General features: G+C 38.8%; 1 protein-coding gene across 1 annotated transcript in view; it reads left to right on the forward strand.

Moving 5' to 3' along the window:
* The window catches only part of dnah6 (dynein, axonemal, heavy chain 6), a 341,236-nt gene that overhangs the window by 171,814 nt on the left and 143,218 nt on the right, over positions 1 to 26,204 (forward strand). Inside the window, exons 41-48 of the mRNA XM_043705917.1 lie at positions 6,168 to 6,325; positions 7,150 to 7,281; positions 7,720 to 7,891; positions 9,209 to 9,355; positions 11,761 to 11,834; positions 14,113 to 14,267; positions 15,572 to 15,803; positions 18,727 to 18,879. Of these exons, the coding sequence (XP_043561852.1) occupies positions 6,168 to 6,325; positions 7,150 to 7,281; positions 7,720 to 7,891; positions 9,209 to 9,355; positions 11,761 to 11,834; positions 14,113 to 14,267; positions 15,572 to 15,803; positions 18,727 to 18,879 (1,223 nt within the window). The remainder of the gene's footprint in view (positions 1 to 6,167; positions 6,326 to 7,149; positions 7,282 to 7,719; positions 7,892 to 9,208; positions 9,356 to 11,760; positions 11,835 to 14,112; positions 14,268 to 15,571; positions 15,804 to 18,726; positions 18,880 to 26,204) is intronic.

Raw genomic sequence — 26,204 nt, forward strand, 5'->3', positions numbered from 1 at the left:
AGGAGACCGCATCAGGAGCAACGGATACAATAAATTATATTAGTGGATGTGCAGGTAAAACTTTGATGGATGTGGAAAGCTCCTTTGGGGCCTTGGATGGAGGTGAGGGAGGAGGTGTGGGCGCAGGTTTTACAGTTCCTGCGGTGGCAGGGGAAAGTGCCAGGATGGGAGGGTGGGTCGTAGGGGGGCATGGACCTGTCCAGGTAGTCACGGAGGGAACGGTCTTTGCGGAAGGCGGAGAGGGGTGGGGATGGAAATATATCCCTGGTGGTGGGGTCTGTTTGGAGGTGGCGGAAATGTCGGCGGATGATTTGGTTTATGCGAAGGTTGGTAGGGTGGAAGGTGTGCACCAGGGGCGTTCTGTCCTTGTTGCGGTTGGAGGGGTTGGGTCTGGGGGCGGAGGTGCGGGATGTGGATGAGATGCATTGGAGGGCATCTTTAACCACGAGGGAAGAGAAATTGCGGTCTCTAATGAAGGTGGCCATCTGGTGTGTTCTGTGGTGGAACCGCTCCTCCTGGGAGCAGATACGGTGGAGGCGGAGGAATTGGGAATACGGGATGGCATTTTTGCAAGAGGTAGGGTGGGAAGAGGTGTAATCCAGGTAGCTGTGGGAGTCGGTGGGTTTGTATAAAATGTCAGTGTCAAGTCGGTCGTCACTGATGGAGATGGAGAGGTCCAGGAAGGGGAGGGAGGTGTCAGAGATGGTCCAGGTAAATTTAAGATCAGGGTGGAATGTGTTGGTGAAGTTGATGAATTGCTCAACCTCCTCGCGGGAGCATGAGGTGGCGCCAATGCAGTCATCAATGTAGTGGAGGAAGAGGTGGGGAGTGGTGCCGGTGTAATTACGGAAGATGGACTGTTCTACGTAGCCAACAAAGAGACAGGCATAGCTGGGGCCCATACGGGTACCCATGGCTACCCCTTTGGCAACTCCACTTTCTTAATCGGCTGAAAAGTCAAAGAAGCAAGAAAAGTCTTTGTAGCATTCATATTGTGCATGAGTAGTGAAATGTGCACATTTTCTCTTTACATGGCTACCCCTTTGGCAACTCCACTTTCTTAATCGGCTGAAAAGTCAAAGAAGCAAGAAAAGTCTTTGTAGCATTCATATTGTGCATGAGTAGTGAAATGTGCACATTTTCTCTTTATCTTCTACATAGAGTTTGACTGTAATGTAGAAATAATGTATCAGCAAACTCATAAATTTGAAGAGACTCTATTTTAAGAGGTCTCTTGAACTGAATAAATTGCCTTTGCTCTTGGCTTTTAGCCTCACTTCTGGATGCTCAGTTCCATGCATCGCCGTGTGAAAATTTGACCTCAGGACTACCTATGATTGTACAGATGGTGGCATTATTAAACCCAGGATGTAGAGATATGTGCATGTGTGAACACACATACTCCAGTTAAGAGACATCTGTTGGCAGCAACTGACTGCAGTAGATATTTCTATGAATGCACAAGGAGGCTATTTTGATAGCCATCATTGTGTTCAGACCAATTAGTTTTATAAAATGAAGTGTACTACTTTTGAGGGTGTGCAGGAATAGAGAGACCTGGATATTATGTACAAAATGGTAAAACTTGCAGAGAGCAGTTAATAAAGTATACTGTATTCTCGGCTTAATTACGAGGGATATAAAGTACAAGAGAAAAGTGATTATGCTGAACTTATAGAAGACACTACTAGTCAGCCCTCAGCTGGAATACTATGTCTAGTTCTGAGATAACAAGCTTTAGAAAAGATGCAAATTACTGGGGAGATTGCAGAAGAGGTTTACGAGACTGGTTCCAGACGTGAGAAATTTCAATTATGAAGACTGATTGGAAAAGTTGGGACTGTTTTACTTGGAGAAGGGAAGGCAGAGAGGAAATTTAATAGACGTTTTAAAATCATGATTATTCCACACAAAGTAGCTAGAGAGAAACTGTTCCCACTTGTAAAAGGGCTCAGATCTAGTGAGCGTAGTTTTGAAATGATTTGCAAACAAATCAAATGTGATTTGAGTACAGTTGGCTTTGATATAATGTCATAATTGTGTTCCTGTGCAATTCTGCTTTATAAGAAAATCATGCAATAGCTGCGCCATGCAAACTAGTGGAGCTGGAATCGCATTTTTGCCAATACATGTAAGAAAAGTTGTGTTCTACAAATAACAGCCTAAGTTCTTCAATCATGTTAAAGAAACATGCATTTTGGCAGAATAGACTGTATGAAACTTTTTCCTACTGAGAGTATATAGGGTCCGAAATGTACTGTCTGGAAGTGTGGTGGAGGCAGGTTCAGGTGAGGTATTCAAGAGGGCACTGGATGATTATTTGAATAGAAGTGCACAGGAATAAAGGTAAGATGTAGGAGAATGGCATTCGATCATGACACTCATTCAGAGAGCCAATGTGGACACAATGTGACAATTCTGTCAAATCGTATTCGTGCTTGAGGGAGAAGAAATAGAACTGTCTGCCGGTATTGTTAGATGAGTTAAGGTGGGAGAACGCAATTTGTGGAGAATATACAATGATTAAGACCAGCTGAATGCCCTGTTTATATGTTGTAAGTCCGTATAGCAGCAGTATTACAACGATAATGTGCCAATCTACCTTTAAGAGGAGCTGGCATCAGACAATGCTTCTTGTCTGTGCACTAGGAGATCTGCATTATAGAGTTTTCAAATAAAACTATCTGGCAATACACTAAAAGATGAGTTCATAGCATTGTAACACTTCACAAAATTCAGCACTCAAGGAACAAAAAGTGCATATCAGATCACTTATGTAATGATAACATTGCATGTTACACTGTTTGCTTTTTTTCTAATGTAATTAAGTGGAGAGAAAACGGCTTTATTTAGCCAATCTGCACATTTGCAAGATGTACAATGCAAATCAGTCGCATTTTCTTATGCATATGAGTAGTGCAAATGTACCCTTTCCAAGTTATTCATATATGCCAGGAGTTCTCAACTGGCAGTCTACATGATAAAATAAGATTCACCAGAAAGACTTGGGGACATTATTTCTCAGAGTTGGAAAACTTCAACAGACCCTTAAAAATACCACCAGCTCAGGCTAAAGAAGTCCTGTCCTTGTTTTCCAGAAAGGGAAAGGAGGCAAGGCATAGTTTATTCAGGAGGGAATCTCAAATTCAACCGCACTGTTTGAACTTTGTGCTGAATTCAAGCAGACTCTTTATTAGTCACTTTATGGGCCTCAATGTGGGAGTTATGAATATATGCAAAGCATCTAAACACACTTGATAGGCAAACATATCCTGTTTAACGGTCGTGATCTGAAGATTTCTTGAAGGTCTAATGCTCTTTTTACTGTTCAAAAAGTTACCTGCATCACTGAGCGTTTTTTTTTCGAAATAATAGACTTGGTTGAACCTCTCTGATTAAAAGATTAGCTGGTCTAATAACGATTTGAACTGTTTCGATCTTTACCGATTGACATTTCACAAGGACTGTTCATTATGAATGTGGCTGAATTTAAAAAATTACAATTAGCATTTTATTTTCTTGTATGGCATGTGAACATTTCTGTCAAGACTGGCATTTGTTGCTCATCCCTTATTGCCGTTGAATTGATTGAAATTATTTAAAGAATTGGGGGGGGTAATGAAGACACAATCACGTTGTTGTGGTGTTGAATTGCATACAGGTTTGACCAGGTAAAGTTGGCAGATCTTCTTCCCCAAATGGAAGTTCTGAGCTCACTATTTCATTGCCAGTATAAAGATGCTACTAAATGATAAGGGGTAATAGCAGAAGTTCAATTGTTCATGTTAAAAAGTTTGATGCTGTCATCAGCAGGATTTCTTTTTACTGTCCAGTCTAAAGTAAGAGCTGTATTAGATTGTTGGATGTTATTTTTATGATGGATACTGAGTAATTTGGCATGGGATATATCTGAGGCCCATGCAGGGTAGGTCAGTCATTAGAATGGTTGAGAATATTTCCTAATCAACCAGTTCAAAGTTTTGATTAGACACCTCTAGCATAGGTGGGACTTGAAGCCAGGCCTTCCCTAGTTCAGAGATAAGGACACAAATACTGTGCTACATGGGTCTGGTTTAAAGCTGAGTGCTAGAGGATGTAAGATCTTGTAAAACATTTGAACCCACAGAACCAAAAACAGAAAAAAAAGGTAACATTTTGACTCCAGTGACCTTTCTTCAGATAAGATCTTCATTTCTAAAGAAAGGTCAAAATGTTAACTCTGCTTTCTCTCCACAGATGCCACCAGCCCTACTGGGTTTCTCCAGCAATTTTTGTTTTTGTTTTAGATTTTCAGCTTCAGCAGTTCTTTGTTTTATTACCCTGAAGTATGAAGGTAGTCTTCTAACTAGCCCCCATTTTGGTACTCGCTTGTCCCAGCACCTGTTTCTGGGATTGACCATTCCGCATCCACTAACACCCATCCCACCCCTCATTGGAGTGAAAATATCTGGGTTTGGGCCACATTTGTCTGTAGTGGTTTTGATGAGTCAGGAAACCTACTGAATTTTATTGCTGTGTATCCAGCATCTGTCCTTGGGTCTTTGATAAACTAAAGCTTGTGATTAACCGAGAAAACTGTTGTCATGTAGTGGCTAACCTAGAAATTGTAGAAATAAACATTTCAGTCTATAGTTAATGTGGAGTCCCTCAGTGCTTCACACAATGAACTGCAAAGAAAATGGATGCGAGGACAATTTCCGTTTAGTTGGAAACTTATACGATTGGATTTGGCGAATAAGGAGCTGCAGAATGAACTGTTTCTGCATTCATCTGCTTATATCGTATTTCTGGCTATCAGCCCTGATGGTTCTGTCTGTACTACAATGTATGTAATGAAACATCAGGATTTACAGTAGCAGGCTGATGAAGGCATCTTTCAGATGACTACTCAATCTGCAGAACTTAAAAGGAAAGACAGGAAATGTCTCCAAGCCGAGTGGCACCACTTTAAATATAATGTAATACCTAGGACAAATAAGGGAATATATTGAGAGAGAGTAAAGTAATAAAAAATTCAAACATCACAGATCCTTCTAGGAACTGTGATTGCTAAAGACAGCAATAGGATTTTATTTTTAATCAAACACACAGTGGCAAGACACAAGCAGAATGTCTGTATTCCGCAGAGTGCCTTGGTGCCTGTTGACAAAACAGAGTGCACCTGACCTCCCAAAATTGTCCACCTGTTCCGCTAGAATTTGTCCAAGGTATTTGGGACTGTTGTCCATACAAAGCAGGGTGGTTATTGCTGATTTAGTCACAGCTAATACCATCAGTGACTGTTCTTCTTAGTCCTACACTTTTGTCATTGGATGAGCTAACTGGCTTTAGCATGATGAGTGAGTTTACATAAGGCTAATAAGGATGTCAGCCACCATAATGTTACCATGTTTAAGTCCAGTGCCATTTATCACCACTATCAACAACATAGGAGGTATACAATCCTTATAACCTCTCTTTACAGTTGATTTCCCCTTGGCCTATTCTATTGCAGTTTGGTTTTACTTTGTGTTTTCCTTATGTGAAATCAAGTTGCCTGATATTTATGTCATAACTTGCTCATAAATCTCATCAATGAAGCTAGGGGAGTCCTTCAACAGATTTTTAAAAAGTTTTGAATCTATGTTGGACAGAGTAGGTCAGTGGAAGGGATGTATGAGGGAGAATCTCTTTGAGGTCCAGAAACTTGCCACAGCACATGCAACCATAAGATATTGTAATCTCTTGATACATTCTGTCATCATAAAATAAAAATCATTAAAGTAATTGTATAATGTTTCAATGTGAATGCTGAGATTGTGTGAACTCATCCAAGCCAATGGAAAATGTGCATTTGGTTAAACCTACCAAACAATTATAAATATTAAATACTCTGAAGAAGTGTCATTGGACTCTAAAATGTTAACAATGTTTTCTCTCCACAGATGCTATCAGACCTGCTGATTTTTTCCAGCAATTTCTGTTTTTGCAAAGTTCCAGATGTTCAGCATCTGTAATTTTTTGTTTTATTATAAATATCAAACTGCATTGAAACTTTTTGAAGGCTTAACAGAAAGTATTAGTTGTCCTAATTTCGACTGAATGTTTGTTATTTCAACTCTCCTGCATCATGCAGTAAAAATCTTGATTCTGCAAAAAACTGAATTAGTGAGTATTTGTTTGATCAGGTGCTCCAGGGAATAAAAGAGTTATAATCTTTGTGGATGATCTGAACATGCCCAAATTGGATCGTTATGGATCTCAGCCACCCATTGAGCTTCTTCGACAATACCAGGACTTTGGTGGATTCTATGATAGAGAAAAACTATTTTGGAAGGAAATACAGGTGATGCTCAAAAATAAGCTTTTAACTTCATAAGGTATAAAGTTCCCAGTCCACTTCAGGTTTTTAACAATTTCAACTCTGATTTGTTCATTTTCTTTTAGCAATGTATATTGTGGATTAATAAACTTTTGAATCACTGAGTAGACAATTATTCCTTTGATTCTGTACCAATGTTCAGTTAGATCATTGCTGATTTGTGTCTTAACTGCATTTACCCATTTTGGTTACATATTTCTTTATAAGTTTGCCAATTTAAATGGACCCAGATTCAACAGCCTGATTTTCACACACATTCCAGATTTTCCCTATCCTTTATGCAAGTTGAAGCAGCTTTCTCGAATTTTAAGTTTATGAAGCCAATGGAATGAAGTATTCCAAACCAGCATTAGTGGCAAGTAAAAAAACTGTATGATGTTGTTTTACCTTCAGTTCAGCAGAAAAACAATACAGTCTGTGATATTCAGTAGAAGTGACCAGGTTCTTCCCCACAATCTGGAGGGCCAGTCAGAACCCCAAACCATCATCATTCAGGCAGACCTGTCAAATTATGTTCCAGTCAGTCATTTAATTAGGTAGTTGGAGGCCTTCTGATCTAGATACGCCTTAAATGCATCCATTCTCATCATCTCAACCTCTTTATGTATGGTATTTTCCACATTCTCATGTCTCTGGGTAAAGACATTTTTCCTGAATTTCTTCTTAGTTTAGTGGTGATGATCTTACATTTATGCCTTTTGGTTTTAAATTCTGTCACAAATGGAAACCTCATTTTTGTATCTATCTTATTCAGTTCCCATTCAATTTACTTGCAACTTCTGTTGTAGGATGTTACAATTGCTGCTGCCTGTGCCCCTCCTGGTGGTGGACGAAATCCAGTGACCCCTCGTTTCATAAGACACTTCAGCATGTTATGCCTCCCAACACCCTCTGAGCACAGCCTGAAACAGATTTTTCAGGTTAGTAATTGCTCTTACTGATGAGTCTGAAGAAATTTCACTTGTGCTGTTTTGGAGGGGTTAATTTTCTTCACAGAAAAGCTGCCTCCTGTGTGCAAATGTGGATTAACTATTCCCAGTGGTACAGCAGAGACATTTGCATAACACTGGCTCCATTGATCTGTACAGTTAGATTTGCAGATGTGAAGCCACAATGGAGGGTGAAGACCAACCTTGCAAGCTATATTAAGGGAGGTATACATGTGAGCCAATGCGGTCAGTGAAGTCCTCCCTACCTGCTTGTATTTTGGTTCGTTATCATGCGAATTATTTCATATTTATAAACAATTTGTTTGGAATTTGTGGAAAAATCTCATCTGGTGCTTCTAATTGTTCATCCAATTTATAATGAATCACGTCACTCTCGATATTTCTACAGTTTTTCTTTCTATAATGCAGGCTATTTTGAATGGATTTCTGGCAGAATTTACTCCAGCAGTGAAACAATGTTCCATCAGTATTGTGGAAGCAGCTGTTGAGATATACGACCGAATGAGTGTTGATCTATTGCCTACACCTGCTAAGTCTCATTATGTTTTCAACCTTAGGGATTTATCAAAGTGCATTCAAGGTAAGATGCATCTACTCTATTGTCTCAACTGTTTGTGACTTGTTCATTTTTCAATCCCATGCACTCGCCCCTATTGAGTCCAATGTGTTATTATTCTGTCCATATTCTTTAATTTTGAAGCTGCTTAATCTAATTCCATTGTTCTTCCAAACTTGTACCATTAACAAATTGGATCATTTTTCATTTGAGTTTATGAATGAATGTTATTTATGTGTGTCGAAACAAAAGGTGTTCTGACACTAACCTATGAAATATCACACTCAATGCTTAATATTTCTAGTAATTAGTCTTTCACCCAGAAATCAATCATATTACTTTTAATTGCAGGCATACATAAGCAACTAACAGTCCAATATGTCAAACTATGTGTATGCTGGAAGAGCTTCAGCCTTCATATGGTTTACACTGTAGATAGTCAGGTAGCCAGTCAGAAGTATTGAAAATATTTGTTGTGATGTTTAACTTTGGGCTGTATTCTTCTCGTACAAAATGTGTCTGCAGCAGTGTGCAACTCGTCACATGATACATTTACTCAGCAAATCAAGAAGCTGGAAATTAGCAAGGAATTTGTATCAAATCTATTTAAAAGGACTTATGCGTGTTTTCAAGTTAAAAATGTTGTTTTATTGCCTTGGTCTGCTGGACAACCTACATCTGTTTCTCTGAAGGCTATTTTCTATATTCTGAAACAGAATTCTGACTACTGTAAATAAATGTTTGGTGCTGGACTATTTTTGTTCTGCTTTGAAAACCATTTTACTTCAGTTAAGGGCAGCCTACCTATTGGGGCTGAAACATGAGGGGAGCATTAATTATTGGATAAGCCTGATTGGATAATCGCTGCGCCTATATCACTTCATTTCTACCAATAACACTCCCTTTGCATTTTGCTGTGGTCACCTTTACTATCTATTCCATTTGATTTTCCTTCTTTTAGAACTTAAATCAATTACCTTTCCAGCCCCTTTCAATTCTGAAAAAAAGTATTTTGGACTTGAAATTGTTAACTCTCTTTTTCTTGCCAAAGACATTTCCAGATCTGCTGCACTTTTCCAATACTTTATGTTTTTATTTATGATAAAAATATCAAAATATTTAGATGCAATCATTTTAAAAATTCTCCATATACTACACACACTACCTATTCTGTATATATTTTGTTGGTCATGATCAAACCAGAATCACGAGGCAGGATTACTAATGACACACTAGACGATCTATCACCTTTAAACACCAATCACAATGCTGTGCATGTCTATAATTTTCCATCAATTACAAAGTGTTGGCCCTTGAAGTTTGCTTTTTTTTTCATTTTAGGAATTCTTCAATGTAATCCTGGTACAGTAAGAACTGATGAACAAATTTTTAGGCTTTTTTGCCATGAATGTCAGCGAGTCTTCCATGATCGTCTCATCAACACTGATGACAAACATTACTTCATTAACATGTTATGTGAAATGGCTGGTAAGAAATTCTACCCTCGCTACTACTTCAAAGTGCTCACAGGCTTTATGTTAACTGTTGTAAGTTGTTGTTTAATATAGCCACTTACAAAATAATGTAATTGGGAAAGAAGAGCAAGCAGTGGCAGTCTAAGTTACACACTATTGTATATGAGACACAACTAATGAGGAGCATTTGTTGGTTATAATGACAGACAGCTGGAGCCAATGCAAATAGTACTCAGGTTATATTTTCAGAGGAAGAATAGAAACCATACCAGAAAGTTGTGCCAACTTATTAATGCCACTGGTTTAACTTCATCCAGGACTACTCACCTAAAGAAATAATGTTATTGATATAAGGAAGAACTAGTACATTACTTTATAATTTCTTGCTTGTTAAAGGTCTATTTCAAAATTTACAGACTATAATAAGCAGTATATGACATCAGAGCCTTTAATTTCTGTTGTCGAAAGCAACCCAATGGCTCAAAATACATTTTCGAATTCCTCTTTTGAAAGCATTGGTGCTGATTGTAACCTACCTAACCTAATGATGAGGGGTTAGGATTTTGTCAGCTTGTTTTCCATATTGCCTGACTTTAACAGTGTGTGAGATCAGATGGGATATAAATCGGATGTCCAATCTAACCTGTCCCAGATTAGGTTAAGATTACCTCATTTATTTAAATTTAACTGAAGGAAATGATCTTTGTTTTATATTTTATTATTTAATATATGGCAGTTTAAAATGAATTCACGATTAGAGAAAGCAAATAAGATAAAGTTTCTTTGTATTGGATAAAAATATTGAAAAAGTAAATGACTACCAAAGATGTGAACTGAGTGCTTATGACCACTGCACCTCAGGAAGGATATATTGGCCTTTCAGGAAGTGCAGGAGATATTTATGTATGAAGCTAGGACTCCAGGGGTTCAGTTACAAAGAGAGATTGAACACATTTAGGCTGCATTGCCGGGAATTTGTAAGATTAATAAATGATTTAATCCAAATAGTTTTTCTATTAGGAACTTCTTAGAACTTTTTTGAAAATTGGGAAACACTAAAAAATTCAAAGAATGGTAGAAGTATAAAACTCTCTTCTGCCAATGGCAATTGAGATGTGATCAATTCTAAGTTATAAAACCAAAATAAATTTTTGTTAGCTGGTGGTGTTAAGTGATATGGGGCAAAGGCGAAAGTGAGGACTGCAGATGCTGGTGATTAGAGTCAAGATCAGAGTGGTGCTGGAAAAGCACAGCAGGTCAGGCAGCATCCAAGGAGCAGGAAAATCAACATTTCTGACAAAAGCCCCTCATTCCTGATGAAGGGTTTTTGTCCAAAACGTTGATTTTCCTGCTCCTTGGATGCTGCCTGACCTGCTGTGCTTTTCCAGCACCACTCTAATCCTGATATGAGACAAAATAAGGTTGCATTGCAGATAAAAAAATCTCATGAAGTAACTTAATAAGCTCATAGGGTTAAATGGCCTAATTCCATTTATTTAGAGTCACAATTATTATAGTACAGAAGAAGACCATAAGGCCCATCATCGCCACACTGGTTCTTTGTATGAGTATATTACCTAACCCTAACCTATCCCTACTTTTTCTCCATACCTTTGCATACTGTTTCTATCCAAATAATCAAATACCTTATTGAATGCCTGAACAGAACCTGCCTCCACCATACTTCGAGGCAGGGCAATCCATCACCTAACTACCTGCTGTGTGAAGCGGTTTTTTCTCACATCACCCTTGCTTCTTTTGCTATTTTCAAATCTATACTCTTTTATTCTTGTTCCTTTTACAAGTGGAAACTATCTACACTATCTGGGCCAGTCTTCATCAAATTTCATATCAGCCTTCTTCTCTCCAAGGAGAACAGCATCAACCTTTTCAGTCTATCCTCATAACGTTCTTTTTCCTGGAGCTATTTTTGTATATCACTTCTGCACTCTCTCTCTCCAATGCATTCATATCTTTCCAATAAATGGCTCCTACAATTGTACACACCAATCCAGCTTAGGTCTTCTATGTGCCTTATATAAGCACAATATCACCTCATTGCTGTTGTACTCTATGCCCATTTTGGTAAAGTGGAGAACATTGTATGCTTTGCTAACTGCTTCCTCCAGCTGGTCTACTACCCAGATACCTCTGCTCCTATATCCCCTTGAGAATTTGAGCCTTTATTTTATATTGTATTTCCATGTTCTAACCACCAAAGTGCATCATCTCACACTTGCTCAATTGTTCCTATATTGTAAATTATTGTAAATGTGTTGATTGTACCTGCTGTAATAACCTGATGGCAGCCATAGTCTGAGATGTTCTGTTGGTATTACATTTGCTTATGAAGAGTTATAGTATATGAAGGTTTTTTTTTACAATGATTTATTAATTGGTATTTCCTTTCTTTTAAAGGCAAGCACTTTTCAGTCCAGTTGGAGCCAAGTTATTTTCTGCTTAAACCAATTATATTTGGAGATTTCATAAAGGTGAAAAGAAATTTTGTGCTTGCTTTAGGGAAATGTTTCTTTTTGGAATCATAATTTTATAAGAATAGGATCATTAATAAAGCTGATAAAATTCTATTTCATTTGTAGTATCTTTGCTAGTTTGTCGGTATAGTAATGAAGGAATCCCGTTACCATGCTTTTCCCACTGTCCAATAAATTTTTTAGCTTCAAAAATTTATTCAATTCTGTTTGGAATGGTACTATTGAATTTACTACACCAATCATTTAGGCTATGTATTCAATGGTACAAAAACAAATGGTCAAAAATTCCTCATAAGCCCATAAGAAATGAGAGTAGACTGTTTGGCCACACCATTTAATAAGATCATGGCTGATCTGCTTCAAGCTTCAACTCCTCTTTCACAGCAGGTCATCATAGTCATCAACTCCCTGATATTTCAAATGTATATACACCTTTGATTTAAATCATTTCAGTGATCTGTCTTCATGGTTCTCTGGGGTGGGGAATTGCAGATAGTTACTACTCTCTGTGAGAAGAACATTCTTCACATCTTAGTTACAGAATAAGAAGACACTAATTTAAAACTATGTCCCCAAGTTCGAGATTCTCTCACTTGTGGAAATATCCTCTCAATATCTAGTCTGTCAATACCCTTTAGAATCTTGTATGTTTCAATAATGTACAAGAACTAATCATATCACCTCTCTTGTCTTTTTTTCCAATCGCCTTCCTTAAATCTGTGTCCTCTTGATACTGATCATTTTGTCATTGGATACAGTTTCTCCTTATTTACTGTTTAAGAGTCCTTCATGACTTGAAACACCTCTATCAAATCTCCTCTCACCTTTTTCTTCTCTGCAGAGAATAACTTCTGCATCCTCAACTTTCACAACTTACATCAATAAAGGGCATGACTAGACCAAAAGTATGGATACTAAAGTTGCTGATAGATAGGAATGTAAGTTGTGATAAGGAAGCTACAAGCAGATATCAATTGGTTAAATGAGTAGGTAAAATTTTGGCAAATAAAGTATAATGTGGGAAGGTATGAAATTGTTCATTTTGGCGGGAAAACATAAAAGAAGTATTTTAGCTAAATGGTGAGAGATTGTAGAACTCTGAAATGCAGAGGGATCCGGATGGTTCTAATGGATAATTTACAAAAGATGAGTATGCAGGTACAGCAAGTATGAAAGCTGTAATTAGAATAGAATGTTATGAGAATTGCAAAGAGAAATTAATTCAAACATTGAATAGTTATATTTCAAGTTTATAATGCACTGGTGAGACTGCAAGTCCAGTCAAGTGTAAATATTGACCTCCTAACTAATAGATGTTTTATGACGAAAGATTAGAAAGACTAGGCCTGTGTCCACTGGAGCTTAGAAGAGTAAGAGGCAATTTGATTGAAAAATATAAAATCCTGAGGAGTTTTGACAGGGCTGATTTGGAAAGGATGTTTCCTCATTGGGTGAATTTTGAACTAGAATTCACTGTTTAAAAATAAGTATCCATCCATATAAGCCAGAGATGAGGTGATTATCTTTTCTCTCACAGAGGATTGTGAGTCTTCGCAATTCTACTTGCAATGCCTTTTGAGATAAGAGAATCTTTGAATATTTTAAGGCGGTGGTAGATAGATTCTTAATTCAACAAGGGGGTGAAAGGTTGTTAGGTATTGGCAGGAATGTGGAATAATCAGGTTAGCCATGATCTTACTGAATGCCAAAGGGGCTGAGTGACCTACTCCTAATTTGTTAATTGTGTATTCATATATTCTGTACTAGTCACAATTTGTTTGCTTCAAAATAAATTTGCTTAGATTTCTTTGTAAATGTTTTTATGTTATCAGTATTTGATAAAATTGACAGACTGTGGTAATTTACTACAACTGAAGAGAAATTCGTTAAACAATGGAATAAAAAAAATATAGTTCAATCATGAGCAATATAATCAAGGATATTAAAGCTATGCTCTAATCTTAAGGTTCAAATCTCATGATGTTCATATGTCTTTTGAATTAATACATTTGGATATTGACTGTAAACATTATACATATTCTTTATTCTCCAGTAATGCCACTGCTAGGAACTTTTCTCATCTGTGCTAATATTCATGTCTTCATTGTTTCCTATATCATCACTTCTGGATATTGGTTCTCTGTGTAGCTAACTGCTCCAAGCCAATTTTAACACATGTACTCAAGTCAATGAAATTCTTATTGCATATCAATCACTCTAGGAAATTTTATACTTTCTCCGATTTCTGCAGTAATGTCAACAATTACACTTTCAGATTGGAGCGGAGAAAGCAGACCGTCTATATGAAGATTTGCCGAATTATGAGAAAGTAAAATCTACTCTACGGGACTACATGGATGACTTTAATATGACAAGTTCCAAGGAAATGAAACTGGTTTTCTTCCAAGATGCTGTTGAACATGTTTCCAGGTAGTGATTCATCTTTAGCATTAACTTCTCCTTGTTTTTTTGATAAATAAATTCCACCTCCATAAGCAGAATTCAGGGATAGTACAGGCAGAAATGTTGCACTCTGGAATGAAGTTAGATTCCTTGTAGGTTTATTACCCAAGTGATACTGCACCAATTTCAATACAGCAGAGGTAAATGCTTTGCAGCTATTTCACGTGTACCATAAATCCCATGAAATACTAACTAAAAGCTGAAAGTACTGCAGATGCTAGAATCAGAAACAAAACAGAAATTGCTGGAAAACCTCAACAAGTCTGGCAGTGTCTATGGAGAGAAATCCAAGTTTACATTTCAGGTCCTGTGTGCTTTCTTTGGAAACATGAAGTACTGGTTGTCCAGGTACAGTGCAATAATAATATTGAATGATTTTAGTTAATTCAGGAGAAGCTGAAATGAAGACATGCAAATAAAAAGAGCATGCAAATTAGAAGCAAGAGTAAGCCACATTGTACCTGGAGCTTTCTGTAAGATTCAGTTAAGATAAGGCTGATCTTCTGTCTGAACTCAACATGTAACTCCCCCAATATCTCTGGATTCCCCTTGTAGTATTTATCCACATATAGTTGAAGCATTGAATATTTCTTTGAAAACATTTTTTTCCAGATTACAATTTGGTTCATTAGAGACATGAGGATAGAGTATTAGGGAGGCCATACACAGCACTTAGGACAGTTACAGATAGATATTATTCATGTAATTAGTTGTTGTGAAATAGGAGAGATCAATAAGGAGAAATGGAAGAGTTTAGTAAATGCTGAGAACATTTCAATAAGGTTGGTGAGCTGTAGGTTGTAAATGGGATATGGCATGGCAATAATAAAGACTCAACCTAAGGAAAGAATGGGAATGTAATATTCTCTGTTAAATTGTTTTTAAGGATTTTAGAGAAAGTGGCAGTATGCGTCAACACTACTTAAAGATTTGGAGAGAGACACATTACAGTTTGGTTGCATGGCACCTTGAGTTGTGGGATGTCATTCGGAATCCAAAATGGCACTCATTCTGATTTGGTCTGTACTTGTGATATTCTTCACTGCAGCTTGGGAAATAATGAAGGAAACACATAATGAGCAAAGAAGACTAAGTTAAAGCTACAATATACTAAATTTTGCTTGTACATAACAACTTTGAAAAACTCAATAAAAACAGTACACACCATGTCAAGGATTCAAGGTTTTGGTAATAACTTTTGATAGAGGTGTGATTTCAGTATAGTATTTTGAAAAAAACAAATTTCAGATGGTTCCACAATGATCTTGCAGAATTGCTCGCATGATTCGCCAAGAACGAGGAAATGCTCTTCTTGTGGGTGTTGGAGGTACAGGCAAACAGTCTCTCACACGACTTGCTGCTCACATGTGCAACTACAAGTGCTTTCAAATTGAACTCAGCCGTGGTTACAACTATGACTCGTTCCATGAGGACTTAAGAAAACTTTACAAATTGGCTGGTGTTGAGGACAAAGATACAGTGTTTCTCTTCACTGACACACAGGTATATATTTTTGAAAATTCATTAGCCTTGTTTCTCTTAACTGGCAAAACCTGGACCACGTGATACAAATCTCTGTCCATAGCTTTGAGTATGACACCTATCAATCCAAAGAGGTATTCTATCAAGAACAGAAATAGGAGGAGGGATTTGTTGTCACTGTTTATGTATCAAATTTTTGCTCATTTTACAGAGGAGAGTATTTCATACCAATTTAACAACATGATATTTTAGAAGTGATACCTAAATACTCCTTTATTTGTTAGAATAATTATCTGTCAGTATCAATCCAAGAGGAGGATACTTTTGGATAATGTTAATATTTTGAAATGCCAGGATGAAGGTATGCCCATCACAATTCGAACTTCTACGTTTATGGCATGCTCTGGACTGTTAGTTCTACAGTGTTCACCTTATATCATTGACACATTCCCTGTGCAGGTGTCAACATGATTGATTGGCTTGGCTCACAGCTGGGAAAAATGGAGGCCATAGGACCATTTAAGTCCGACTTCTGAACTTGGCGATGGGAATGGGATTCTCATCCCTGTTCCACCATGATCAAAGCTAGAAATCATCCAGTTGCCAACTAGCTGCATTTTTTTCCTGATCATTTATACCATGGATGTTAAAAGCCTCTTCATATGTTGAATTGCGCAAGAGGAGTTTCTGATTGCATGTTTAGCATAAAATCTTTAGGGCCTATCTTGGCAGCCACATCTTAAATACTCTAAGAGCAGTTTTGGACTTGGTCTTTCTTAGAATGCAAGGTGAAAAAAGATGCAGCTTGCTGCAGCAAGTTAGGAATTTGCTAATTGTTTTGTGCAATGATGTGCTGCAGATTGACAATGTTCACTCGAGCATCTGGGAGGAAGCTGAGGAACCATTTAGTTAGAAGGTATACAACTAGGCCTTCCAGGCTCTAAATGAAGTATAATAATAAAAAAAAGGGTCTTTTTTTTTCTGGAAGGCATAAAATGTATTAGTTGTTGCTATACAATTTAAGATTGTTAATTTCTGAACTTACCAATGGGGTTAAAAATATCTTTTTAAGAGTTCTGGAGATATTTTTGAGGGCTACTTTTTGATTTTCAGAGGCTTTTCTTTGGTTTTCAAAGGCTCCTTTTTTCATTCTCACAAATTCAATCATTGGAATGTGACGTCACACAGTAACAGTACCATATCTATTTGTTTATGGTGCAGGTTTGCTCGCTGAGCTGTAGGTTTGATATCCAGACGTTTCATTACCTGGCTAGGTAACATCATCAGTGGCAACCTCCAAGTGAAGCGAAGCTGTTGTCTGCTGCTTTCTATTTATATGTTTGTCCTGGATGGGGTTCCTGGGGTTTGTGATGATTTACCTAGCCAGGTAATGAAACGTCTGGATATCAAACCTACAGCTCAGCGAGCAAACCTACACCCTAAACCTCAACCTGAGCTACAAACCTTGCAAAAATATCTATTTGTGTTGACATATTCAGCTTATGTGCTTGTAGAAAAAAAGTTTTAGAAGAATTCATCAATATTTTCAATAATTATCAAGCTTCTATTAAATTTAAAGCCACAATACACAAGAAAAGCATTAACTCCCTAGTCATCATGAGCACAAGATAACGGGCATAAATTAAAATAAAAGCTATTCTTCAAAATAACTAGTGTACACTTCTACAAACAAAAGGCCATCATCCAAAACATATCTCTCACAGATGAGTGAAGTCACAATTAATATTTTTCCCTCAGATGCCCAAAACCAAGAGATTTTAACAAAGCAATTAATACTCTTTTTTTTTTGCTTTCTCTACTGCATTTTCAAACTTGATCCCAGATTGAAATTTTAATAATTGAAACTGTTCATTACGATTGTGTTCCCTGTAAATTTCCCCCATATAATAGCTCTTGAATTAATGCGCTTCTAATTAGCAGTGTTTTCCATTGTTGACAGGATTAAAGCTTTTCTGTCTTCTTTACGGCTTTCCTGTCCTCTTTGCAGCTTTCCTGTCCCTCACTTTCAGACCTATGTTCCTCATTCTCACCCCTTAGGCAGCCTCTCCCTCCCCCATATTTTTCTGAAAATCCCCTCTCCCCACTGTCTCAGCATCCTTCGACCATCTAATTTGGAGATTCTCTGTTCACTTCCTATGGTGGGCATCCCTTTACCTCCCAGTGCAGATGGTGCCCCTCAAGCCAGCAAAAGGCCACGCTCTTATGGTCCCAGCCCAACCAGAAGGAACCCCCAATTTATGAGATGAATTTCAAGAATACAGTGCCCATAAACTGAATAAAGGTTCCCCTGACAAAAGGGGAATAAAGGTTCCTCTGGCAAATAGTCCACACTGCACCCCTATCTTGGGACATGTCAAAAGATCTCTCTGACTTCCAGAAGTAGTTCAAAAAACCCCATGTCAGCCATGTCTACACACAGACAGGGACACCTAACTTCAACTGCAGCAAAGCCTTGCAGGTTTTCCTTGCATTAGTCTTTCTGAATTGTTCTGAGACAAATTATTTGGCCTGTACCCATGACTGAAATTATCTCCATATCTGTTCCTTCCACAAATACATCTACCTGTTCTGGAGTACTAATGACATATTTCCTTTCATAAATCATTTACTTGCCATTTTGGAAACATAGGAAGTGTTGAGCATTCAGTATTTTGCAGCTGAATTTTTAGACTATGATATTTTATCATATTTCTTTTATTAGCACACTTCCCTGTATATATTGTCATCGTGATAAATGGTCAGTGCCAAGGAGCACTGTACTTCATTTTAAATATAACAAACTGAAGATTTAAACACTATGGATATAGTTATTGAGAATCATTTGTGCTATTTCAGTTTTTAGTATATTTCCTGTTTAAGATACTGCCATTCTTACACAATGTCAGTATGAAATTGTGCTGACATTTTGATTTTTTTCTGACAGATAGTGGTGGAGGAGTTCCTGGAAGACATTAATAATATCCTCAACTCTGGAGAGGTTCCAAATCTATTTGAGAAAGATGAGCTTGAACAAGTGCTTGCTGCCACACGTCCAAAAGCCAAGGATGCTGGAATACCAGAAGGAAATAGAGATGAAGTAAGTGTTCAAAAGTACTTGTGTATGCAGCTACTTTGTCTAGTTTATATTATTTCATATGTAGCAGGTAATGTGCATTTTTGTGTTATGGTCCAAAATGATTGAGGTAAAGCTTTACTTTTAGGTTGGTTTCTGATAACTGGACATCAGTTTGTACTTGTCTCACAAGCAAATTTGGAGGTCAATCATTGTGAGATATTCAAACACAGTTTTGAATGCTCTTTGATTGTTCAGTTATTCACCCACCATGCACAGCTGGAGATGTGATATATTTGGATTTCCAAAAGGCATTTGATAAGGTACCGCACATAAGGCTACTTAAGATAAGAGTCCATGATGTTGAGATTAATATATTACCATGGATGAACGATTAGCTAACCAAGTTAAGACAAAGAGTTGGGATAAAGAGAGCATTTTTAAGATGGTGATGTCTAGGATCAGTGCTGGAACTACAATTTTGAACAACATGTATTAATGACTTGGATGACAGATGTGAATGTACTATTGCAAAGTTTGTGGATGATATAAAATTGGTTGAGAAGGCATGAAATGAGGACAACACGAGTCTATGAAGGGATAGGGATAGGCTAAGCAACTGGACAAAAAATTGGCAAATTGACTAAAATGTGGGAAAATGTGAGGTTATACACTTTGGCAGGAAAAATAGAAGAGCTTAGTATTATATAAATGGGGAAAGACTGCAGAAAGCTATAGCTAAAGAGGGATTTGTGGATGAGAGTATACTGAATCACATCTAAGGTTGTTAGAAATATTTTCTTGTGCGTGTCTAGGATGAGAATGTATAACATCAGAGTAAGGAGTCACCCTTTTTAGACAGATGAGGAGGAATTTCTTCTCTCAATGATGAATCTATGGGATGTTTTAACACACAGGGCTGTCAAGGCTGGGCCTTTAAGTACATTCAGTGCTGAGGGAGACAGATTTTTAATCAGAAAGGGAATCAATGGTTATGGGTTTAATGGCAGAGCAGACTCAGTGGGCTGGTTGGCACATTCTACTATGTCATATAGTTTTATCTGTGGCGAGAGAATCAATGTTAATATTTGACTCTTTAGAATTGAAGGAGTCTGGAAAATGCTAGTTTTTACAGTATAGACAAAGGAGGAAGAGGAGAGAGTTAAAGAGGTGGTGAAGGTGCCCAGAGTCCTAGTGTTTGAACATGATGCCACTACCACATCTCTGTCAGCATTCTGCAGGAGCTGTTTTCTCCATGAGATACTGATACATTTCTCCACCACTCCTAACACGTCTCCGTAGCACATACGATCACTGAAATTTGCTATGCAATTCCAGAAGGTATAACACTTTCTCTTTTCCATCCTCCCTTCTCATTGTCCAAAATCCCAATTATACCTTTTAGGTAAAGGAGCAGTTTATTTGTATTTTTTTCAATCTAGTCTACTGTATTTATAATGAGGTCTCCTTTACAGTCACAAAACCAAACACAGATTGGTTTACTGTTTTACAGAACACTTAAGCTCTGTCCGTACAATCAAGTCTGACTTTAGTTGCTTGCCACTTCAGTGCACTATCTTGCTTTCATGTTAACATATGTTTTAGGCCAACTACAATGCTCCAGCAGAACTCAACACAAGCTGGAGGAATTTTCTGTTTAGGCAATATTCAGAACTCAACATTAATTGCAACAACTTCAGAGCATGAACATTGTCCTCCATTTTGATACCCCTCCCCATGTCTTGTGTGCATGAGATTGCTCTCCGCACAGCTGACCTATTTTTAATTACTCACACCTGTTATTAACACCCATTTTGTTTCTAATTTCTTCCTCTACCAAAACCACTCTCTTTGCCTTTTGATGTGAGCACTTTCATCATCTCTTCCACTCATTCCTCCTTCTCATTTGTCTACATTATAGAAATCATAATTTTCTGGCCCTCTTCAGTTCCAAGGAACAGCTATATTGGACTCTGATTTACTCATTCTTCGAATATGTAGCTCAAAGTCTGATGTTATCATTGTACCTCAAACACAATTGCAATATTCACTTCCCATTCAGACTCTGGTGTCAGGCAAATTCAAGCAGGAAGAGTTTCAGAAGGAGAAAAAATGTGGCTGTTAATTAGGGAAAGGAGGAGCAGGAGTAGGAGTAGGCCACTCAGCCCTTTGAACCTACTCCACCATTCAGTAAGATCATGGCTGATCTTGATATCATATTCTGGCTTTCTCCCCATGTCCCTTGGTGCCTTTAAAAGGAGGCAGTGAAACAAGGAGGAGCAAAAGACTTCTTCCAGACTCATAAGAAAAAAGAAAGGACTCGCTTGTCTGAAAAATAGCCACCATATTTTTATCACAAGACTGCTGAAATAACTCCACTGAGGCTGGATTCCTGGCACCAAGTCACCCTTTATTTGTATGTGGGTGGTTCTCAACCAGCTCTCAGAGTCAGCAGAACCTCTGACATTCCTGTTTATAATCTGTGAGCCAGGAATCCCTGATTGGGACTGTTAATCTGGTCCAATCAGAGAATTTATATTCCATGAAATCCAGCTGTCTGACCTCGATACAACACTAAATTCCTCCCTGTCTTTTCTCTATAGCTCCTTCTGGGCTGTCTGAGCACAGGTCAGGTTTCTCTAACTCTGTTTCTGATATGGGAGGTATATAATGCCAGTAGCTTGCCACTTGTGCCCAGAGTCTCTTGGAAGAAATTCATTCTCCTCTTCAGGTAGCAAAGGCATGAAGAGGATGTCTGCCAAATCCATCTCAGATTCCAAGGTATCTTCATTCCTGAAGAAGGGCTTATGCCTGAAACGTCGATTCTCCTGTTCCCTGGATGCTGCCTGACCTGCTGCGCTTTTCCAGCAACACATTTTCAGCATCTTCAACGCTTGCCAGAGAGGGAGAACCCATGGGTTCTGTAACAGGTCAAAAGGCAATTGAGGAGCCTGGCAGGTTTTACTCCAGCACTATTTGTAAATTTGCAGCTTTCATATGGTCCACATGCTTGGTCAGGACCATCACACCTACCCGAATTTTACATGTCAGAGGACCTGACCTCACATCAACTATGCCTCTCACCAAGCAGGGCCATTCCTGTGATTCCTACACCAAACTTCATCCTCTGAAGTACTCTGTCTTTCTTAGCGGAGTCTTGTGTCTGGAATTTGCATCCTTGATGCCATTTCATCTCCCAATGGTCCAACAAAATTAGATTTAACCTGGTGCCGAGTTGTCTTCCCATGAACTACTCTGCTGGAGTTATCCTTGTAGGTGCATGACAGGTGGTCCTAAAATCAAATTGGATCAGTTTGGTGTCTAGTGAAGCTGTATGCTGATCCTTTAAGCCTGCATTCAAAGTTTGGACTGCTCTTTCTGCCAGACCATTGGAGCTGCCTTTAGATGTCGAATGTCCTTTGACTTTAGGAAATACTCAAATTCCCTGCTGGCCCATAAAACATAGGTGCAGAAGTTAGGCCATTCAGCCCATTGAGTCTACTCTGCCATTCCATCAAGTTTCTCATCCCCATTCTCCACCTTCTCCCCATAACCCTTGGTCTCCTTGACAATCAAGAACCCATCTATCTCAGTCTTAAATACACTCAATTATCTGGCCTCCTCGGCCTTTTGTGGCAGTGAATTCCAATGATTCACCACTCCCTGGCTGAAGAAGTTTCTCCTTATCTCCGTTCTAAAACATCTTCGCTCTATTCTAAGGCTTTACACTCGAGTCTTAGTCTCTCCTACCAATGGAAACATCTTCCCAACATCTCTATCCAGGTCATTCAGTATTCTGTAAGTTTCAAATAGATTCATCGCCTCATCCTTCTAAATTCCATCGAGTATAGTCTCAGAGTCCTCAAAAGTTACTCAAATGTTAAACTTTTCATTTATTAGATTATTCTTGTGAATCTCCTCTGAACATGCTCCAGGGCCAGTATATCCTTCCTGAGATATGGGGCCCAAAACTGTGTACAATGTTTCACATCATTGCATTTGTCTTCCTAATTACTGATTCAACCTGCAAATTTATCTTGACAGAATCCTGGACTAGAACTCCCAAGTCTCTTTGCACTTCAGACTTCTGACTTTTCTCCTCATTTAGAAAATAGTCCATGCTTCTATTCTTCCTGCCAAAGTGCATGACCTTATACTTTCCCATGTTGTACTCCATCAGCCACCTCCTTGCCGACTCTCCTAACCTGTCCATATCCTTCTACAATCTCCCTGCCTCCTCAATGCTACCTGTCACACAACCTATATTTGTATAATCTGGAAACTTTGTCAGCATGCCCTCAGTTCCTTCATCTAGATTGTTCATGTATGAAGTGAAAAGTTGTGGTCCCAATGCTCTGTCTCGTGAAACATCATTTGTCACCAACTGCCATCCTGAGAAAGACCCTTTTATCCCCACTCTGTGCTTTCTACCAAACAGCCAAGCTTCTATCCATGCTAGCACGTTGCCTCTAACATCATGGGTCCTTATCTTACTCAGTAGCCTCCTGTGCGGCACTTTGTCAAAGGTCTTCTTGAAGTCCAAGTCAATAACATCCATTGGCTCTCCTTGGTCTAACCTGCTTGTTACTTCCTCAAGGAATTCTTGGAGCCATGCTGACTTTACCCTGTTTTACCACACACTTCCAAGTATTCAGAAAACTCATCCTTCGCAAAGGATTCCAGGATCTTTCCCACAACTGAGGTTAGGCAAATTGATCTGTAATTTTCTGTATTTTACCTTACTCCCTTTTTAAACAGGGGTGTCACATTAGTGATTTTCCAGTCCTCTGAAAGATCACCACCATTATCTCTTCAGCTATCTCCCTTATAACTCTGGGGTGTGGTCTATCTGATCCAGGTGATTTTTCCACCTTCAGGTCATTCAGTTTTTCTTGTACCTTCTCCTTGGTGATGGCTACCATACTCAGCTCTGTCCCCTCACTCTTGAATTTTTGGGAAATTACCCGTGTCTTCCACCATGAAGACTGACGCAAAGTAATTATTCATTTCCTCACCATTTCCTTGTTCCCAACTACTATCTCTCCAGCATAATTTTCCAGCATCCCAATGTCCACTTTTGCCTCTCTTTTGCCCTTTATATATCTAAAGAAACTCTTACTGTCTTCCTTTACTGTAGATTACTGGTTAGCTTACCCTCTTATTTAGCCTAATCCATCCTTTTTTTTTGTTGCCCTCTGTTGGTCTTTGTAAGCTTCCCAATCCTCTGGTTTTCCACTGCTGTTTACCACATTATATGCTTTCTCTTTTGCTTTTATGCTATCCCTGACATCCCTATTCAGTCATGGTTGTCTTATTCTCCCGGTATCATGTTTCATTTTCCTTTGTTCCACTGTCTTTCCTGCTGGGATCCTCTCCCAGTCAATTCTACCCAGTTCCTCCCTTATGCCTCCGTAATACTGTTACATCTAAATCTATCTTCCCCCTTTCAAATTCAATCATATTATGATCACTGCCTCCTAAGTGTTTCTCCACCTTAAGCTCCCTGTCAAATCTGCCTCATTGCATAACACTAAATCCAGTATTGCCCTATTCCATAGTGGGCTCGAGCACAAGCTGCTCCAAAAAGTCATCTTGTAGACATTCCACAAATTCCTTCTTACAATCCACTACCAATCTGATTTTCCTAATCCACCTGCGTAGTGAAATCGCCCGTGATCACTGTAATTTTGCCTTTCCTATACATCTTTTCTTTCTCCTGGTGTAGTTTGCACCCCAGCTCCTAACTACCATTTGGAGGCCTGTACATAACTCCACTATGAATTTTTTTACCTTTGCAGTTTGTTAATTCGACCCTACTTCATTTCTTACTACCGATTTTGTTTCATTTCTTACAATAAGGCATCTCTACCCCCTCTGCTCATCTACCTATCTTTTTGATAGGATGTATATCCTTGAATATTCCGCTCCTAACCCTGGTCCCCTTCCACCCATGTCTCCAGGATGCCCACCATGTCATATCTATCAATTTTGTTCTGCATCACAAGCTCATTTACCTTATTTCCTTATACTGCATGCATTCAGATATAACACCTTCACTCCTGTATTAACTGTCCCTCTTCTCACTCATTCATTTGTCCAGTGTGCTTGAAGTTTGATTGCTAACCCTTTCCATTTTGTCCTATTTGTTTCTCTTCCCCAGTACTGGTGTCAATATCCCATGAATTTAAACGCATTTCTCCAACATCAGTTTTTGAGCCATGCATTTACCTGCTTATTCTTATTGACTCTGTGTCAATTAGCGTGTGGCTGAGATAGTAATCGAGAGATTATTACCTCTTTGGTTCTGCTTTTTAATTTAGCTCTTAGCTGTTCATATTCCCTTAGCAGAACCTCTGCCCTAGTTTTATCTCGCTCGTTGTTATCTACGTGGACCACGGCCACTCCCAGTTCCTTTTCAGCCCAGATGAGATGTCCTGAACCTGAGATCCAGGCAGGCAACACAACCTTTTGGACTCCCGATGTTGGTCACTGAAAACAGTGTGTATGCCTCTAACTATATTATCCCCAATTACAACAACATTTCTCTTCTCTCTCCCCACTTGAATTGCTCTCTGCACTATGGTGCTGTGGTCAGTCAGCTCATCCTCCCTGCAGTCCCCATCCCCGTCCACACAAGGAGTAAAACTCTTGAACCTGTTGGGCAAGGACAGGGTCTGAGACTCTTGCAACTCTACCTCCTGGATCCCTCTACCTGCCTCACTCACAGCCACACCTTCCTATCCCTGATCACTGGCCGAATTCGAGTCAGTTAATTTAAAGGATGTGACTGTCTCCTGAAACACAGCATCCATGTAACTCTCACTCTCCCTGATGTGTCACGGTGTTTCAAGCTCAGACTCCAGATCCTCAACTCTGAGTTAGAGTTCTTCCAGCAACCAACATTTACTACAGATGTGGTCTCTGGGCACCACAATGTGGTCCACCAGCTCCCACATCATGCAGAAACAACACATCACCTGATCCTCCATCCTTATTTTATTTAATTAGTTTTGATTTTTTTAATTTTTAACTGAGTTTGTATCTCTGCTTATGCAAGTTGTAGCTGAAAATGTGTTGCTGGAAAAACGCAGCAGGTCAGGCAGCATCCAAGGAACAGCCTTCCTAACCTGCAATCTTCTTCCTGACCTCTCCGCCCCCACCCCACTCCGGCCTATCACCCTCACCTTGACCTCCTTCCACCTATCGCATTTCCAACGCCCCTCTCCCAAGTCCCTCCTCCCTACCTTTTATCTTAGCCTGCTGGACACACTTTCCTCATTCCTGAAGAAGGGCTTGTGCCCGAAACGTCGATTCTCCTGTTCCTTGGATGCTGCCTGACCTGCTGCGCT

Source organism: Chiloscyllium plagiosum, chromosome 2 (genome assembly GCF_004010195.1).
Source record: "Chiloscyllium plagiosum isolate BGI_BamShark_2017 chromosome 2, ASM401019v2, whole genome shotgun sequence".
NCBI lineage: Eukaryota > Metazoa > Chordata > Chondrichthyes > Orectolobiformes > Hemiscylliidae > Chiloscyllium > Chiloscyllium plagiosum.